The 20,140-nt window shown below is 43.0% G+C and overlaps 1 protein-coding gene across 1 annotated transcript; it reads right to left on the bottom strand.

Annotated features, from left to right (window-relative positions):
- Nucleotides 1-370: 370 nt before the first annotated feature.
- On the bottom strand, nt 371-11,707 carry LOC125378970 (ankyrin repeat and KH domain-containing protein mask-like). Its single transcript, XM_048394993.1, has 3 exons — nt 10,412-11,707; nt 1,642-1,713; nt 371-1,118 (listed from the first exon to the last, which is right to left on the bottom strand). Exons 1-3 carry the CDS (start codon nt 11,289-11,291, stop codon nt 517-519), a joined length of 1,554 nt encoding a protein of 517 aa, XP_048250950.1. The 5' UTR covers nt 11,292-11,707; the 3' UTR covers nt 371-516.
- Between the last annotated feature and the right edge of the window lie 8,433 nt (nt 11,708-20,140).

The following is a 20,140-nucleotide window of genomic DNA, read 5'->3' as shown; positions in this document are numbered from 1 at the left end:
CCCTGTGAATTACCGATATTGTATTTAGCAGAGAAAACAGCAGGCAGCTTTAGACCTAAGCCGGAATGCCGTGACGTCATCGACAGTGTGACGTCACTATCATTGTTCATTTGGCGCCACGTCAGCTGGGCGACCCTCGGCTCGGTCTGGGGTTACCGAGGGCAGCAAGATGTAAACAAACATGTTTTTTATTGTGTTTTTCCCGATTAATTACAAACTTATGGCGTAAAATTAACACAAAAATATATGACGACATGCATGAACATATCAGTGTTTACATACCAATCACACATCATCTCTATTTACACTCAGTTAACAATTTTCTTACCTGATCATGCGAAGTTCCAAACACAACAAATGACAAAATGTCTGAAATAGTTTTTACAAGTTTTATTCATCTCCAAAAACAACAAACAGTTTCACGTAAATAAAGATATATTTACAAACGACGACATGAACGGCACACCACGTCACTGTCAGGTCACCTCCACCGTCTACACAAACACGACACTGACGTCACTGAGCGCCGCGGGACACGAGGAGATCCACCACTCGCTGATGTCCCCTGTTTCTCGCCCAGTCGGCCGCCGTCCGCCCCGAGTTGTTCCTGGCGTCGATGTCCACCACGTTCAGTGAGAGCACAAACTTCACCGTCGCCAAGGGTCCTGCCCTACAGGCCCAGTGAAGGATGTTGTCACCGTTCACGTCCACCAGTGACACATCGGCCCCTTTACTCACAAGGAGCTCCACCACGTCTCTGTGTCGCCACTCTGCTGCCGTCATCACCGGTGTCCTGCTCCCCCCTCCTCTACTGTTGATGTCCACCACGTTCAGAGACAGCACAAACTCCACCGTCTCCAAGTGGCCTCCCATACAGGCGAGGCGAAGGATGTTGTCACCGTCCTTGTCCACCAGTGACACATCGGCCCCTTTACTCACCAGGAGCTCCACCACGTCGCTGTGTCCCCACCGTGCTGCCGGCATCACCGGTGTCCAGCTCCACTTTCCCCGCCTACAGTTGACGTCGATGCCCCGCGACAGGAGCCGCTTCACCTCCTCCAGGTTCCCCCTCCTGCTGGCGACATAGAGGTCCCTGCAGTCTGCTGGTGATGGAGTCGCTGTAACACAAAGTAAACTCTGTACACTTCCAGACATCTTTGTCATACATCTACATGGTTCACACCTCAACGTGGTGACACGTGACACGGTACGTCATCAAACACTTCCACCATGGCTGACAATACAAGGACCAGCTGGTTCATGTAATCAAGGATTACGTCGTCAATGTTTAAAATCTTTCTGTCACATCCAGTTGTTGTAACATTATTCTGTGTATGGCTGGAGAGTGTTAACGTTTGATGAACTGAGCTTTATAAGATGATACTGTCAGTAACGTTGCTGTTTGGAAATATTAGCTAGATCTAATAAGACATGACATTGGAGTATGTCAGTCTGTTTGTTTGCAGTAGTCCAGCAATAAGATGGCGGAGTCGGATAAAGACAGACAGTCCAGTGGCTGACAACATGAGCACCGATCGACACAACTGGTATACGATGACATGCATGAAGCAAGTCAGAACCCCCACGGGTCTATACCCCAGCTTGTTAATTGTTGGAGGGATTAAAGTGTGGGCTTTCTACCTGCTGAGTTGTCCCCAGTGGTCCTTGTGGTCGTCACTGGTGTCCCCTCGGTCCGACTCGGATCACTCGAGGCTGAAACACAGAACATGCTGTTCAGAAAAATATACAAACCACACAAGCATTATACATACACGATATGGCCATTTGACCAATTTTATGTATTTGAATTTTGTACTGATTAGACCTAGATCTAATACAATTTTAAATACGTTAATCTAAGTAGAGGTAAATCATTACTAAAAATATAAGGTAGTCTAGCGACTAACAAATCACTCAAACGACTATCATAAATATACAACACAAACATTGAGATTGCTGTTCATCTGAGCCGCGCGTTTGTACACGCTTGTTGGATTGAGACTTATCTTGGTACTGACAAGACAGTTAACTTGTTTCAAATTATCAGGATAATAATAGATAGAGGTTATCACGTGAATGTGTTTCGGGATGGTAAATATCCTGCATTAGGAATAAACATTGTATTTAGCGAGACTTGGCGAGCTAAATACATAGTGTTCCCAATTATTAAATGATTAGTATTTTATCTGAGTGCCTTAACTTTGGGTGGAATTGTTGTGACAATGAATTGGCCCCGCAAGTTGGTGCGTTATATCTACATTTTAGCATCAATTCTGTGAATAGCAAACCAACATGGTACATACAGGTCAAATACTGAACATTGTTTTCTAATTTTCATTTCCTTCTATATTATTCCTGTGTATTTAAATTATACTCAGGGTTTTGTTGTCAGTGAGAATCAGTGCACATCGTTATATATATTTTGACCAGGATATGACGCCCACCAGTGTAATTCTAGAGGAAAACATATTTCTTGTGACTTTCAACGTCTGTGGACAATGGACATTTTACACAATTGTTACATGTCAAATCGACAACTGTCTTGATGGTTTCTCTGTGTCCTTATTTCCTTTGCCATTTGATGGTAACAGGCTACTAAATGCTGCGACCTATCGTAAATTATTTGTTGTTCCAAGTGACTATGCTTGATGTTTTATTCCCCAAACATTCTCTTAACTAGATTCTGAAACTGGTGAATTTTACATCGTTTGATGTCTCGGGCTATACAGTATTACAAACGTCGAAATACGACATGCCACAGAATAATATTTCAGTGATGACATTTTTATGATGATATACAATGAATGTAAAAGAGCAACAGGTCTACTTGACTAAGCGCGTGTGCAACACAGTGGAAATTCAGTGTCAGGAAAACTCTTTGCAACACATTCCGAGCGGTGGCGGCAGTACATTCATCACAGATCAGCTTACTACACTACAAGATGTTCGATACGATATTTGGTTGTGTAAAGAAGGGAAAAAACACGTGGCTCTACAAAGTGATAAGTTTGAAATGCCGATTGCCCGTGTGACATGCGCCAAATTGTTTTCGCATTTAACGTCCGTTCTAAATTAGTCATAAAATAATGAACATTTGCCCTTATACATTCTACATTTCTTCGCCATCCTTAAAAACAATGTTTTGCCCTGCAAAATACATTTGTTTCACATAATATTTCCCGATTTCGAAGAACAAACCTGAGTGTACAAATAATGACGCTGATACATTCGGCCCCGTCTGTAGCGGGGTTGTATTTCTGCCATTCTATGATGCAGAACAACGTTTTGAAAAATGCGAGCGAAAAAACGCAACCGACACTTAACTGAATAGATTTAGAATAATATCATATAGTCTTCAGTCTCAGTTGTAAATAATTGTTAATAGTTCTGAGGATGAAACTTACAATCATATTTTCTTTGATAGGCATTTAGAAGTTGGAGTACTAAGTAAGGATAATAATTCTGCATCTAAGAAAATTAATAAAGTTTGCTCTAGCCGCATGTGTTGTTTAATACAATATAGTTTTGCCCGTAAGTATTATAACGTCAAAGCAACGCAAGCGTCCTCATGCTTTAACTATAATAGTTCAGGGCAACACTTTGCTTAATTACACCACACACGGGGGTAGAGCAAACTATATTTCTTAACTAAAACTCAACAGTGTGATAAAATGACGTTTTAAGATAAATTAACAGCAGGCAAGGTAACAACAAGTACCTTCTTTCAACGTCTTTGAGAAAGCTGAGATGCAAGTTTCTTTACCTAATTATTTTTCCAGATAGACGTGTGGGATATGAAAAGGTAAGATTCTCAACAGCGCCATTGGCTTTAACCATACCAGTAAACACGCACATTGTATTCCACCATCCCTGTCGCTCACGACCGACCGACTCCGTGGTCTAGTGGTAGAGCGTCAGCCCGGAGAGCGGAAGGTCCGGGGTTCGATCCCCGGCCGCGTCATACCAAAAAACGTTAAAAGATGGTACTTGTTGTTACCCTGTCTGTCGCTCTCGGCTAAAACAAGGACTGGTCACCTCGAAGTCAGTATATTGTGTCTGAGTGGGGTATTCATGTTAAACTGCGGCATGGTATCTCAGTGAGCTGGCACTATAAATCGGCATCAGTTCGGAATTGTACAAGCACCCCCCCCCCCCCCCACACACACACACACACACGTGCATGCACGTCGCTATATAGACTCCATCTATTGACTGTAACGACTTGATCTATTGACTGTAACGTAACGACTCGATCTATTGACTGTAACGTAACGACTCCACCTATTGACTGTAACGACTCGATCTATTGACTGTAACGTAACGACTCCATCTATTGCCTGTAACGACTCGATCTATTGACTGTAACGTAACGACTCGATCTATTGACTGTAACGTAACGACTCCATCTATTGCCTGTAACGACTCCATCTATTGACTGTAACGTAACGACTCGATCTATTGACTGTAACGTAACGACTCCACCTATTGACTGTAACGACTCGATCTATTGAATGTAACGTAACGACTCGATCTATTGACTGTAACGTAACGACTCAATCTATTGACTGTAAGATTGTTTGTTTTGTTTGTTGTTTAACGCCGCACTCAGCAATATGCCATTGCCCTGATACACCATTTTTGTTCATTAAAAATCATCAGACCATGAACTCATATTTTTGTTTTGATCGGAAAATTACCGATAACAACTGACCAGTTACTTAACCTTATCACAAGCAAACACAGCACCGAAGCTATCGCGACGGTAGCCACCATTTTGAATGTTGAATGTGTAAAACAATTTTGGCCGCTGACATAGTGATGAAGTGTTGCCTTGTCGCTGTTACATTTCGTATTGCTTATATTCAAAATCTGTCCTTAACATGTTATTTGAGTGTAGATGAATGTGCCCAGGTATTTAACTCAGTCACAGCAATAACACATGTGCATGCTTAAGTCCGTTAAGTAGGAGCTAAATCTGTGGGTTAAAGACTCGTTGGCTATCTGAAGTTTGATGTAGTAAGCATATAAACATCATCCAAACATTATTGGGAAATATGATGTTTATAATTTATCGATAAAGGATTTTCAAAAAGCATATCCTGAATGACTATTATTTCGCGCCGCTTTTAACACCACGGTGAGTCAGCTTGATGTGGGAGGAACATCCGAAGTATGGTATGGTGTTGGGTGGTATTCGGCGATCTCTGCACGGCGAACTGCGCCGCCTAAAACGACTGGGTCAACCGAACCTATTCATCAATTTAAAAAGGTGTCGGAGACGGGAATGAATTGGAAAAGATTTTTTTTTTCTTGTCTGTCTGTCCTTTTGTATAAATAATATAATTATATTTACGGGACTAAATGTTATTTAACTGGACTCTCCTAAAAGAGTCAATATTATTCTGCTTGGTCTCTTAGTGGGTAAGCCAGCTTGCTATACAGGTGTACGGAACGGTATCTATACCTGCTGTATACCAGTTAACAGAATATTGATCTATGTCTACAGAGCGTTAGAAACCCCTTGACAATGCGGTTCTGGCAATTCAATCAGGCAGACGAGTTATTTTTTAAATGGAACTCAGAAATGTGGCAATGTTTCATCTTGTGTAGTTATTCTTCGCTGGAACCTTCGGCGTCTGTGATATAACAGCTATAACTCCTGTGTCCATGATCAGAATATATATTTCTGTAGAGCGTTAGAAACCTAGAGACAGTGCTGTACTGTAAACATTCTTCTTCCGACTTATCAGGCAAACAATTGTTTTGAAACGGGACTCAGAACTGTGGCAAGTTTGCTCTCAAAATCATTATCCTTATTCTGAATCCACATTTATTTAAATCATTGGAATGACCATGTAAATGGGGTTAGGGGGTTGTGGGCTGAAGAAGTCGTGGATGCCGATGATATGAAGCGTCTGTCGGTGTGCAGTGTTGGGATCAAGTACATGTGAAGCATCTTTCGGTGTACAGTGTTGGGGTCAAGTACATGTGAAGCGTCTGTCGGTGTACAGTGTTGGGGTTAAGTACATGTGAAGCGTCTGTTGGTGTACAGTGTTGGGGTCAAGTACATGTGAAGCGTCTGTCGGTGTACAGTGTTGGGGTCAAGTACATGTGAAGCGTCTGTCGGTGTACAGTGTTGGGGTCAAGTACATGTGAAGCGTCTGTCGGTGTACAGTGTTGGGGTCAAGTACATGTGAAGCGTCTGTCGGTGTACAGTGTTGGGGTCAAGTACATGTGAAGCGTCTCGATGTGCTGTGTTGGGGTCAAGTACATGTAAAACGTCTGTCGGTGTACAGTGTTGGGGTCAAGTACATGTGAAGCGTCTGTCGGTGTACAGTGTTGGGGTCAAGTACATGTGAAGCATCTTTCGGTGTACAGTGTTGGGGTTAAGTACATGTGAAGCGTCTGTCGGTGTACAGTGTTGGGGTTAAGTACATGTGAAGCGTCTGTCGGTGTACAGTGTTGGGGTCAAGTACATGTGAAGCGTCTGTCGGTGTACAGTGTTGGGGTCAAGTACATGTGAAGCGTCTGTCGATGTACTGTGTTTGGGTCAAGTACATGTGAAGCGTCTGTCGGTGTACAGTGTTGGGGTCAAGTACATGTGAAGCGTCTGTCGGTGTACAGTGTTGGGGTCAAGTACAGGTGAAGCGTCTGTCGGTGTACAGTGTTGGGGTCAAGTACGTGTGCAGCGTCTGTCGGTGTACATTGTTGGGTCAAGTACATGTGAAGCGTCTGTCGGTGTACAGTGTTGGGTTAAGTACATGTGAAGCGTCTGTCGGTATACAGTGTTGGGGTCAAGTACATGTGAAGTGTCTGTCGGTGTACAGTGTTGGGGTCAAGTACATGTGAAGCGTCTGTCGGTGTACACTGTTTGGGTCAAATTCACGTGAAGCGTCTGTCGGTGTACACTGTTTGAGTCAAGTACATGTGAAGCGTCTGTCGATGTACAGTGTTGGGGTCAAGTACATGTGAAGCATCTGTCAATGTACAGTGTTGGGGTCAAGTACATGTGAAGCATCTGTCGGTGTACAGTGTTGGGGTTAAGTACATGTTAAGCGTCTGTCGGTGTACACTGTTTGGGTCTAGTACATGTGAAGCATCTGTCGGTGTACAGTGTTGAGGTCAAGTACATGTGAAGCATCTGCCGGTGTACAGTGTTGGGGTCAAGTACATGTGAAGCGTCTGTCGGTGTACAGTGTTGGGGTCAAGTACATGTGAAGCGTCTGTCGGTATACAGTGTTGGGGTCAAGTACATGTGAAGCGTCTGTCGGTGTACAGTGTTAGGGTCAAGTACATGTGCAGCGTCTGTCTGTGTACAGTGTTGGGTCAAGTACATGTGAAGCGTCTGTCGGTGTACAGTGTTGGGTCAAGTACATGTGAAGCGTCTGTCGGTATACAGTGTTGGGGTCAAGTACATGTGAAGTGTCTGTCGGTGTACAGTGTTGGGGTCAAGTACATGTGAAGCGTCTGTCGGTGTACACTGTTTGGGTCTAGTACATGTGAAGCATCTGTCGGTGTACAGTGTTGAGGTAAAGTACATGTGAAGCGTCTGTCGGTGTACAGTGTTTGGGTCAAATTCACGTGAAGCGTCTGTCGGTGTACACTGTTGGGGTCAAGTACATGTTAAGCATCTGTCAATGTACAGTGTTGGGGTCAAGTACATGTGAAGCGTCTGTCGGTGTACAGTGTTGGGGTCAAGTACATGTGAAGCGTCTGTGGATGTACAGTGTTGGGTTCAAGTACACGTGAAGCGTCTGTCGGTGTACAGTGTTGAGGTCAAGTACATGTTAAGCATCTGTCAATGTTCAGTGTTGGGGTCAAGTACATGTGAAGCGTCTGTCGGTGTACAGTGTTGGGGTCAAGTACATGTGAAGCGTCTGTGGATGTACAGTGTTGGGTTCAAATACACGTGAAGCGTCTGTCGGTGTACAGTGTTGGGGTCAAGTACATATGAAGCATCTGTCGGTGTACAGTGTTGGGGTCAAGAACAGTCACAGAGAACCATCTTCGAAGGCAACTGAGGGCTGCTACAGGAACAAATGTCAGTGACCAAACCACAAGAAACCGTATGATGGAAAGAAACATCTGGCCCCGAAGTAAAGCCGTTAGACCGCTTTTTCTTCCTCGTCACAGAGCAGCCAGAGACGCATGGGCACGGCAACACCGGCAGTGGACAAGAAAACAGTTTTCAGCAGTTCTTTTTTCTGACGAATCTCGGTTCTCACTGAAGCATTATGACGGTTGTGTTCTTGTCTACAGACGGCGTGGGGAACGTTTTACTGACGTCAACGTCCGTGAGCACAATCGTTTTGGTGGTGGTAGTGTCATGGTGTGGGCCGCCTTCTCATTTGATCACAGAACCAATCTGTACGTCATTAACGGGAATTTGAATGCTGTTTGCTACAGGGATGAGATTCTGAGACCAATGGTGATTCCTTGTCTTGAATAGGCCCACAGGCGGTTTTCCAGGATGACAATGCTAGACCTCATCGTGCACGCATAGTCACTGACTTTCAGGGACAAAACAATGTTACTCGCATGGAATGGCCAGCATATTCTCCTGATATGGCACCCATTGAACACGTATGGAATCTGTTAACGAGACGTGTTAGAGAGAGCCACCCTCCACCTCAAGATTTGCGCCAGCTTCCTCAATGGCTGAGTTTGGAGTGGCATGCTATCCCACAGAACACACTACTGACATTAGTGACATCCATGAGGCGTCGTTGTGTTGCATGTGTGGCTGCTGGGGGCGGACACACTCGTTACTGACTTTTCTCTCTTGGCCTGGATTTCCAATTTTGACCCCAGTGACATTATTGACATCAACGCTTGTTCACGTTATGAAATGTTGTGGGTTGTTCATGATTCTTTCGGGGGCACGGGTGGCCCAGTCGTCTAAGGCGCCGAGATTCGCTGTGCAGAGTTGCGTCCCTTGGGCACGCCAGAAACCGTGGGTTCGAATCCCGGTCCGCCCCGATTATGTTTCTAGGTTTGTCAGCACCATACACGTGCTCGTGGGTTTCCCCGAAGTGGTAAACGTCTAAGACCTGCATCACTTCGGCCTTTCCTCCCACATTAAGCTGACACGCCGTGATATAACTGGAATACTGTTAAAAGCGGCGTTAAAACCAACTCACTCACACTCACGTTATGAAATGTAATGGATTGTTCATGATTCTTTCTTACTGTATACTCGATTATTATTGAATTTACTACACAGTAGTATAGTTAGCCTAGTTTAGAGTTTGCGTATAAATGAAGCAGGATTAGAACGCTCCTGTATATTTTCACCCCGTATAAATGTCGTGTTACTAATAACTTATTTAAGAGACGCACATTTTTTCTAGTTTTTACCTGAGTCATGCACTCTTTTCTATATTGTAATGAATATTGGTGGGAGTATTCATACCGACGTTAACCTATGTACCTGGGTATTGGGTGTCCCGTCTTTGAAAACTCTCCAAAGGAAATAGGATCTTGGCACATTGATATTATGATCAGAAGGACGATGTGCTTTGAAAAAAAGACTGCCAGAGACAGACGCTAAACGGTTTCGGAACGAAACCCTAACGTCTCAACACACACGAAACCTTGCACACAAACATTCTTCTGTGCACGTGAGCTGGAAAGCTCTCTACGCTTGCTGCACTGCAATATCTATGATCAGAGTAGGAATGCGTCGTCTACAATGTAATGGGGTGAGGTGAAATTGGGTTTAACATCGCGTCCAAGATTATTGCACTTACATAGCGACGTGCATGCACGTGTGTGTGTGTGTGTGTGTGTGTGTGTGTGTGTGTGTGTGTGTGTGTGTGTGTGTGTGTGTGTGTGTGTGTGTGTGTGTGTGTGTGTGGCTGCTTGTACTAGACCGGACAGATGCCGATTTATAGTGCTAGCCCACTGAGATACCATGCCACAGTTTAACATGAATACCCCACACAGACACAGTATACTGACTCCGAGCCGACCAGTCCTTGTTTTAACCCCTTAATGCCGCCAGACAGGATAACAACAAGTACCATCTTTTAACGTCTTTTTGTATGACGCGGCCGGGGATCGAAACCCGGATCTTCCGCTCTCCGGACGGACGCTCTACCACTAGACCAGGGAGGCGGTCTACAATGTAATGAACGCCTAAGAGTTATTGTCATTCCGGAAACTGGCGGAAGTCAGTGTTTAGCCAATATGTTCAATGTGTTCTGCTTTTTTTCAAAGGAAATAATATATTTCATGCATCTTTTGCATGGACTCATTCATGGACATCTCAATTTTCTGAGACAGTTTTATGTAGGATTACACTGTTATGTGTCAGTGTATTTTATTGTTTTACACATTTATAACACAGAAAGTTTAGACACAAGTTAAAGGCAGAAGAAGACATACGAGAAATTACTGCTAAAAGTCTCACCTCCTGCAACACCAGAAAACGAAGGGGGCGATGTTGTGAATGACACCTGCGACAACGACGATGTAGTCAGCGACCTGTCAGTAACATTGACCTCTTTAATATCTTCTCTCATCACACAGCTTGTATTCAGTGTCACAATGTCCTCTGTAAGACCAGTGATTACTTGATTTGAATCATGTAGGTCATCAATGTTCTGATTTAGTTGAATGTTTAAACTCTGAATGTCAGTTTTTAACTTTTGCTGCATTTCCTGCAAGCCCTCCCTGTATGATTGATCATCATGGGTGCGCGCTTCTATCTCTTCTCTCCTCACACAGCTTGTATTCAGTGTCATTAAGTCCTCCCTAAGAACAGTGTTCACCATCTTTGCATCACGAAGACCAGCTTTCGTCTCATTCAGCTGCAGCTGTAAACTGTGGATGTCAGTGTTCACCTCGCTACGAAGTTTTTCAAGACTTTCTTTGTAACTGTCTCTTTCCTTTTCTACACGTCTGAACTGTTGTGTTACTGCCTGAAGTTGTGTTTTTGTGTATTGTACACTGACTCTCAGTCTGTTAACTACATCAAGAATATGTCCGCTCATAATATTCCTAATGTTATACTCTTTCAGGATGCCGGTAATCGCTTGTCCCACTAGAGGATTTATCAGGGCAGGAATGAACGTGTCAGTCAGTTGATTTTTCAGTGATGACTCCCACGTCCTAAAGTGGTTTTTCATATCAGTCTTAATATTATCAACTCTTCCTTTCCATGCTTGGATACTTGCGGTCAGGACTCTCACTTGTCCAGTCAAGTCGGTCAAATTGGTATCAGCATGTGCGTCTCTGACACCACACAAGAACACAAGACTGATGAATACAACACTTGTTAGTTCCATCATGCAGAGATATGTTTAGCTCGCCGCAGTTACGAGAAGACTGACTTGGTGCTGGATCAACATCGCACTTAGCCTGAAGTGTTTGACAAAAAGCCAACTCAGGAATGCTCTGACAGAAAATTCCTGTGCGTTCATGTGGCACCACAGACACAAATAAGGCAGGTACCCTCATCAGGGTATTGTGTTACATACCAAGTATGTTGCCACAATAGCCTCGTGTTGAGAGTATTATTACTATTGAAGTAACTTGAAAAATATTAGATTTCTTGTTTACTTTAACTAATCTCGATACAACCCCTAACATTAATAATGTGCGTAAATTACCTCTCTTTGTTTCACGCTGCGGAACTTACTTATTGCCCATCCCCGACACCAAGGTCTATATGTCCAATGTACAACATATACCTTTGATCCACCCGTAGCAGACAGCCAGGCCTCTATGCCACATGCAGTCTCACATATACCTTTCTCCTCCAATCCCCCACCATGGCTAACAATCATTCTGTTTCTTAACGAAGACATTTGGATGCAAGTCGTTTGATAAGGCTAATACACATGTTGATTCCTTGTGATCGAAGTTACAGATCATGAACCAATCAAATTGGTATATCCAGATCTGTTCATGGCATTGTGGGGAGGTTAAAATGTGACACGTTTGCGCAGTGGAGCTCTTCAGGTTGAATGTGCCGGGACAAAAATCAAGTTTAGTCTGACAAACGTTTTATTAGAAAGGATGATACATCAACTACTGTTCAAACGAACACATATTTATTCACTTGCCCGTTGACCTGTTCCCAATTCAATAAAAGCTGGTTATGTCAACACCCAATACCCTTTCATCCTCGAAGATTATTTCCCCTCAACCGCTTTGGTGCTCATGTTCACCTTAGAGATTACCATTTGAGCCACCATGGCTCAAGCATCAAATATAATACAATGGAACTGTAGAGGACTTAGGAATAAATATAATGACTTACAACTCTTAATTCAAGATTTCAAACCAGGTGCAATATGTTTACAAGAAACATATTATAAAGACACTGATATTATCAACTAATTATCAACTCCTGAAGCATTTACAAGACCCATGTTTAGAATACCTTTTCGTTATTTTTGATAACATATGGACATCAGGTACGTTTCTTTCCTCATGACGTCAAAGCTATCGAAAAAGAAAGAACAAGGTGGAACAAAAATTAAACCTTTCTGCCACACATTAATTACTTAAACAATAAATGCCTGAAGCCACTTGCTCCATTGAAAGTCTTTTCCGATTCAAAGCGGGGAGGGGATAAGAAAACCCTCCTCCAACTGTAGAGCGCTCTAAACTGGATTACATCTCCATCGTATATGGTGGAGGTTGTAAACGTGAGTTTAAAAAAACCCTAGATTATATTCATCATCAGAGACTGAGGATTTGCCTTTGAGCCTTTACAGCTTCTCTGAGACAGAGTCAGTATGTGGAGGATGGTTTTGTTTTTAATCCTCTATATACAGAATGCTGTAATAAAAAGGTCATCTCTCACTCTACTCATCAATATTCTACTGCTGTCACATTTAGTCGCCCCATGTTGGAGGTATAGAGAATAAGAAACTATATCTGTGATGTAAGAAGCATGGCATTTTAGCGCCACACTAACACACCTGTTAGACGAGACATACATGTATAATCGACGTCAGTACTCTGCATGTCAGCTTGACCCGTTTGAACATTGGGGCACTAAGATCTAGTTAATTGCATATTAGTTATTTATGGAAACATTAATGGGCATCGGATGTTTCAAGAAAGTATGGAGATCGGCTAGATGACTTCACATTAAGTTTAGCCGATGTCAGAGTGACCTGTACGGAACTCGGTACAGGATGTTTGCACTTTTCCTAGACTTGCCAAACATTAATATTTGGTGTATTGCAAATAAAACAGGACATCTGCTGATGAGCTACCTCTAACTACTGCAGTTCGAGACACATTTCACATCAACAACAACTAAAACTCACTTACTCCTGGCTAAACCCCTAACTACAGCAGTTTGAGACACATTTGAAATCAACAACAACAACTCAAACTCACTTACTCCTGGCTAAACCCCTTACTACTACAGTTCGAGACACATTTGACATCAACAACAACTCAAACTCACTTACTACTGGCTAAACCCCTTACTACTACAGTTCGAGACACATTTCACATCAACAACAACTCAAACTCACTTACTCCTGGCTAAACCCCTTACTACTACAGTTCGAGACACATTTCACATCAACAACAACTCAAACTCACTTACTACTGGCTACACCCCTTACTAATCTAGTATGAGACACATATGACATCAACAACAACACTCACTCACTCATGGCTAAACATGTGACATCAACAACAACACTAGCTCACTCACTCCTGGCTAAACCCCTAACTACTCTGGTATGAGACACATGTGACATCAACAACAACACTCACTCACTCACTCCTGGCTAAACCCCTAACTACTCTAGTATAAGACACATGTGACATCAACAACAATACTCACTCACTCACTCACTCCTGGCTAAACCCCTTACTACTCTGGTATGAGACACATGTGACATCAACACCAACAACACTCACATATTCCTGATTAGACCTCCAACTAGGGGCGGTCGGGTAGCCTTGTGGTTAAAGCGTTCGCTCGTCACACCGAAGACCCGGATTCGATTCCCGACATGGGTACAATGTGTGAAGCCCATTACTGGTGTCCCCTGCCGTGATATTGCTGGAATACTGCTAAAGCATCACAAAACAACACTCACTCACTGACTACAACTACCGTAGTTCGAGACACATATGTTAATCAGCAACAACAGCAATATTCCTTTCAAAGCCCTGTGACGTCATTACTGGTGAAACCGATGACTTCTGTAGTATGATACATTAGCACAGAAACAACTAGTGCTGGGGATATTGTGCTCCTCCAATGTCAAAGAAAACGAGAGTCAGAACAAAACAAGACATTGGAGTAGTTGTCGTCATATGCACAGAGCAATTGCAAATCATTGGAGTAGCTGCCGTCATATACACAGAAAAATGGCAAAGCATTGGAATAGCTGTCGTCATATACACAGAACAATGGCAAAGCATTGGAAATAACTGTCGTCATCTACACATAACATTGGCAAATCATTAGAGTAGCTGGCGTCATATACACAGAACAATGGCAAGACATTGGAGTAGCTGTCGCCATATGCACAGAGTGAGTGTTGAGTGAGTATGGTTTTACCCCGCTTTTAGCAATATTCCAGCAATATCACGGCAGGGGACATCAGAAATAGGCTTCACAAATTGTACACATATTGGGAATCGAACCCGGGTCTTCGGCGTGACGAGCGAACGCTTTAACCACAAGGCTACCCGACCGCCCCTAGTTGGAGGTCTAATCAGGAATATGTGAGTGTTGTTGTTGTTGATGTCACATGTGTTTCATAACAGAGTAGTAAGGGGTTTAGCCAGGAGTGAGTGAGCTAGTGTTGTTGTTTATGTCACATGTTTAGCCATGAGTGAGTGAGTGTTGTTGTTGATGTCATATGTGTCTCATACTAGATTAGTAAGGGGTGTAGCCAGTAGTAACCACGCTTTAACCACTAGGGTATCCGACCTACCCCCATATGCACAGAACAATGGCAAAACACTGGAGTAGCTGTCGTCATATACACAGAACAATGGCAAAACACCGGAATAGCTGTCATCATATACACGGAACAATGGCAAAACACTGGAATAGCTGTCGTCATATACACGGAACAATGGCAAAACACTGGAGTAGCTGTCGTCATATACATAGAACAATGGCAAAAGACTGGAGTAGCTGTCGTCATATACACAGAACAATGGCAAAACACTGGAGTAGCTGTCGTCATATACACAGAACAATGACAAAACACTGGAATAGCTGTCGTCATATACACGGAACAATGGCAAAACACTGGAGTAGGTGTCGTCATATGCACAGAACTATGGGAAACCACTGGAGTAGGTGTCGTCATTTACACAGAACAATGGAAAAACATTGCAGTAGCTGGTCATTAACACAGAACAATGGCAAAACACTGGAGTAGGTGTCGTCATATGCACAGAACAATGGGAAACCACTGGAGTAGCTGTCGTCATTAACACAGAACAATGGCAAAATACTGGAGTAGCTGTCGTCATATACACAGAACAATGGAGGAGCAACTCTCTGGATTCCACGCTGGTGAGGCCACCAGACGGATGTGGGGATACTATTGACTGTCAATTCTGATATAGGTTTCCGTTTTCAAAATACTACCATGGTTTAGATTAACATGTTTAACATAAATTCATACACGACCTCTTGTTTCCTTAGTGAATTATTTGTTTCATGCTTTGATGGTTAGTTCTTATGAACTTTTGTGTCAACACTGGTCATGCCATCCATTGGAATACGAAACCAGTGTTTCTATTTATAGCCCAGGCTGCCGAGGTGCTGCACTGCTTGAACGTGTTGCTCATCACCTCACAACACAACAGGTTTTACGCCATTCCATTCTGATAACACTTTAACATGAACCACGTATACCACTATGATTGTGTCAACCTAATACATCTTGTTCCTTGAAAACAATAACAAATGTTTCAGGACGTCATTGCTGTGAAAACATATTACTAGCTTTGATTCAATTCATGTTTGTTTACCCTACAAGAATATTATTACCCTAATATCTAAACTTATGTATTGTTCTCCTGTCCTGATTGTGAAGGTAGCTCATGCAATCAGCATATAGTACAGGGTAGAACTTGCAAAGTTCAAACACATTAATAGTGTTCATCATTAACCGTACAAGATTAATACTTGGGAAACAAGCGGCAGCGATGAAGCTATAGCTATTGTATTCTGAAAGGAAACGCAGACGAACAGACAGTATTAGAAGCGATGCAGTTATACACACGATAATTAAAGATATATATATTACAGGTAGTTTGCAGAACATTAGTGCAATATAATGAGGCAATGGCCACACCATGACAAGTGTGCATGAATGCAATATGTAATATTTACATTCAGTGTTTATATAGGCCTCTCGCTCCTACGGCCATTATTGTTGGAAGTGTCTTTATATGTTTAACAACGAAACAAATAAAGAGATTTGGTAGCAGGGTTTATTTGCCTGGAAACTGTGCAGTTTGATTAATTAGAATTATACTTAAAGTTACGACACTGGCAATAGGAGTTCATCTGCGTACACAAACCATAGGGTAGACTTTGAATTTATATAATAACATGACATTTGTGTACAGCTAACACATCTGACAAAGTCTAGATGGTTTATTTTTATGATATTAGAAATAGTTTAATTCTCTCAAGAAGTGGGCCTCACACCTGGTGAGATAAGGGCGGGTTGCGCTATCTCCAACCACAGCCTTGGAATCTGGTGATGGAGACTAGCCGCAAGTCTATGTAACCAAAATCTCGCGATCACACTTGATTCACGCTTACCGGCACTTCTCAGTGGCTCCCCGCACACATCACATAGCAGCCTTCCCTTACTTACAGATCGCTATGCGGGAAACGTGGACCCAAATTCGTGTTGGAAGGAAAACAACTTTTTCAACAGCCTGATCAACTTACGTGTCAGACAACAGCAGTCCACTAAACGTCAGGGAGTTAACTCTTATAGAGAAGTATGATTCGTGGTTACATAAAACATGCAGACTCACACAAATACGCACACATATGTTGCAAACATTATCATGTGCCAAGAAAACAGTTTTTATACTATTCCATTCTGAAAACACTTTAAACATATATCATGTATACCACTAAGATTATGTCAACCTAATACCTATTGTGTCTTGAAAACAATAGCAGGTGAGGAGAATTGTGTTTAACGTCGCGTCCAAGATTATTGCATTTATATACAGCGACGTGCACGCACCTGTGAGTGTGTGTGTGATGGCTGCTTGTACTAGTCCGGACAGATGCCGATTTATAGTGCTAGCTCACTGAGATACCATGCCGTAGTAAAACATGAATACCCCACTCAGATACAGTATACTGACTCCGAGCCGACCAGTCCTTGTTTTAGCCCCTTAATGCCGAGCGCCAGACAGGGTAACAACAAGTACCATCTTTTAACGTCTTTTAGTATGACGCGGTCGGGGATCGAACCCCGGACTTTCCGCTCCCTGGGCGGACGCTGTACCTTAGGACCACGGAGACTGTTAAAACAATAGAAAATGTTTCAGGAAGTCATTGCCGGAAAACGCATCACTAGTTTTGCTTTGAATTTCTGATTTTTTCTGTTTCTACTAATTATTACCTAAATATTTAAACTCATGCCATGTTCTCATATCCTGATTCTGAGTTTACATTTTGGTTTACCTTCTGGGATACATGTGTGCGCTTTCTGACAGTACAGGTACTTACATGGCATCAGTAGGTATGTATCTACAGAATATCTTTGCCCCGTGTTGATCCTCTGGCGAAGAGACATCTGGCATACATGTTGCGACTTTTGCGCGTCTTTAGACATCCTCTTCAGTGAGCATACGATTTGCAGTTATCCGGTGCTAAAAAGTCCTTCAAAAGTAAAATTGTATTTATGCATAGGAAAGGCGATTCCTAAATTGTTATCTCCATGTAATTTACATATTCAACATCGGAATGTAAGAGAAATAAAAGTCAACATAGTCCAACATAATTCTTTTTTTCAACTCACACATCCTTATTGTGCTATGTGTTCCTATGATTCTTCTTTTTGTTACATTTGACAAATAAGAACTAATAAGTGCAGCAAAGAGGGTTTGGGTCATCCCGGTACAGCCAGACTCATGTCACATTAGAGGAGGGCACCTGTCACCTCTACACGCATCCCCGACAGCAGATGAGACGAACCCACCAAGAACTTCCAGGAATGTTGTCTGAGTGGCTCTGTGTCTGGCGTTACAGCTGATACATCGGCAGTCTATTTTTAGATCCACATTTCCTGCAGATAGGATAGTTAGGGCATGCGTGGGAGGGACGTTCCAATTGGTGGCAGTGTGTGCATTGGCGGTTGTTTTTCTCTCATTGTGTGGACTTAATATTAGATTGCGCCGAAGGCGATAGATGTAGGAAGGACTGTTCATGGAAATGTAAGGAAGATTGTTTGTGTTGTTTGTCTGTTGTGAATTTGCGTTTTCGAGTTGGTGTTTTGGAAGTCTTTCTATTGGTGTTGTGTGTATTCCGTTGGTGAGGTGAGGGGACATGGTGTTTAACGTCGCGGCAAATAATATTACACTAATACAGCGACTGCATGTACGTGTAGGTGGTTGTGTGGCCACTGATGCCGATTTATAGTGCTAGCTCACTGAGATACCATGCCGCAGTTTAACATTAATACTCCACTCGGACACAGTATACTGACTCCGAGTCGACCAGTCCTTGTTTTAGCCCCTTAATGCCGAGGCGGTCCGTGTATTCCGTTGTGTGTTGTGTTGTGTTATCAGTCTGTGTGTGACCTCTTGCTGTGCTGTGTGCTATGTTCTGTGCTGTGTGCACGTTCCTTGCGGAAGATAAATATTTGCATCATGTTCAGTGTTCTGTACTGTGTTCTGTGTCCTGTGCTGTTCGCTGTGTCATTAGCTGTGTGCTGTTCTGTTCTGTGTTCGGTGTTCTGTGTTATGTAATGTGTTATGTGTTCTATGTTGTGTGATGTGATCTGAGCTGTGTGTTGTTCTGTGTTCTGTGTTAATGTTCTGTGCTGTGTTCCGTGCTGTGTGATGTGATCTGAGCTGTGTGCTGTTCTTTGTTCTGTGTTCAGTGTTCCGTGCTGTGTGCTTTGTTCCGTGCTGTGTAATGTGATCTGAGCTGTGTGCTGTTCTGTGTTCTGTGTTCCGTGCCGTGTCCTGTGTTATGTGTCGTGTTCCATGCTGTGTGACGTGTTCTGTGCTGCGTGCTGTGTGCTGTGCTTTGTTCATCAGTGTGTGTGTGTGTGTGACCACTTGTACCTGGCTCAGTCATCTAGGGTTTGCCATCTGTGATGGGTATTCTCTTTGCTGTTTGCTGTGCTGTGTGTATTGTGTGATATGTGCTGTGTTCTGTGCCGTCTGATGTGTTTTGTGCTGTGTTTTGTTTTGTGTTCTGTGCTGTGTGATGTAATGTGCTGTGTGCTGTGTTTTGTTTTGTGTTACGTGCTGTGTGCTGTGTTCTGTGTGCTATGTTCCGGCTGCGTGATGTGTGTCGTGTTCTTGACTGTTTGATGTGTTCTTGGATGTGTTCTCTGCTGTGTTAAGTGTTCTGTGCTGTGTTATGTGTGATGTGTGCTGAGTTTTGTGTTGTGTGCTGTGTTCTGAGCTTTGTGCTGTTCTGTGTTCAGTGTTCTGTGCTGTGTGATGTGTGATGCGTTCTGTGTTGTGTGCTGTGTTTTGTTTTGTGTTCTGTGTGCTATGTTCCGGCTGCGTGATGTGTGTCGTGTTCTTGACTGTTTGATGTGTTCTTGGATGTGTTCTCTGCTGTGTTAAGTGTTCTGTGCTGTTACAGTGTGATGTAATGTGCTGTGTGCTGTGTTTTGTTTTGTGTTCTGTGCTGTGTGATGTAATGTGATTTGTGCTGTGTTCTGTGTGCTGTGTGCTATGTTCTTTGCTGTGTGATGTGCGTTGTGTTCTTGACTGTTTGATGTGTTCTTTGATGTGTTCTCTGCTGTGTTAAGTGTTCTGTGTTGTGTTCTTGACTGTTTGATGTGTGCTGCGTTCTTTGTTGTGTGTTCTGAGCTTTGTGCTGTTCTGTGTTCAGTGTTCTGCGCCGATTGATGTGTGATGTGTGATGCATTCTGTGTTGTGTGCTGTTTTCTGAGCTTTGTGCTGTTCTGTGGTCAGTGTT

The sequence above is a fragment of the Haliotis rufescens genome, unplaced genomic scaffold (genome assembly GCF_023055435.1).
Source record: "Haliotis rufescens isolate VD_foot unplaced genomic scaffold, xgHalRufe1.0.p SCAF_137, whole genome shotgun sequence".
Taxonomy (NCBI): domain Eukaryota; kingdom Metazoa; phylum Mollusca; class Gastropoda; order Lepetellida; family Haliotidae; genus Haliotis; species Haliotis rufescens.
This window is presented reverse-complemented; position numbering and strand designations above follow the sequence as displayed.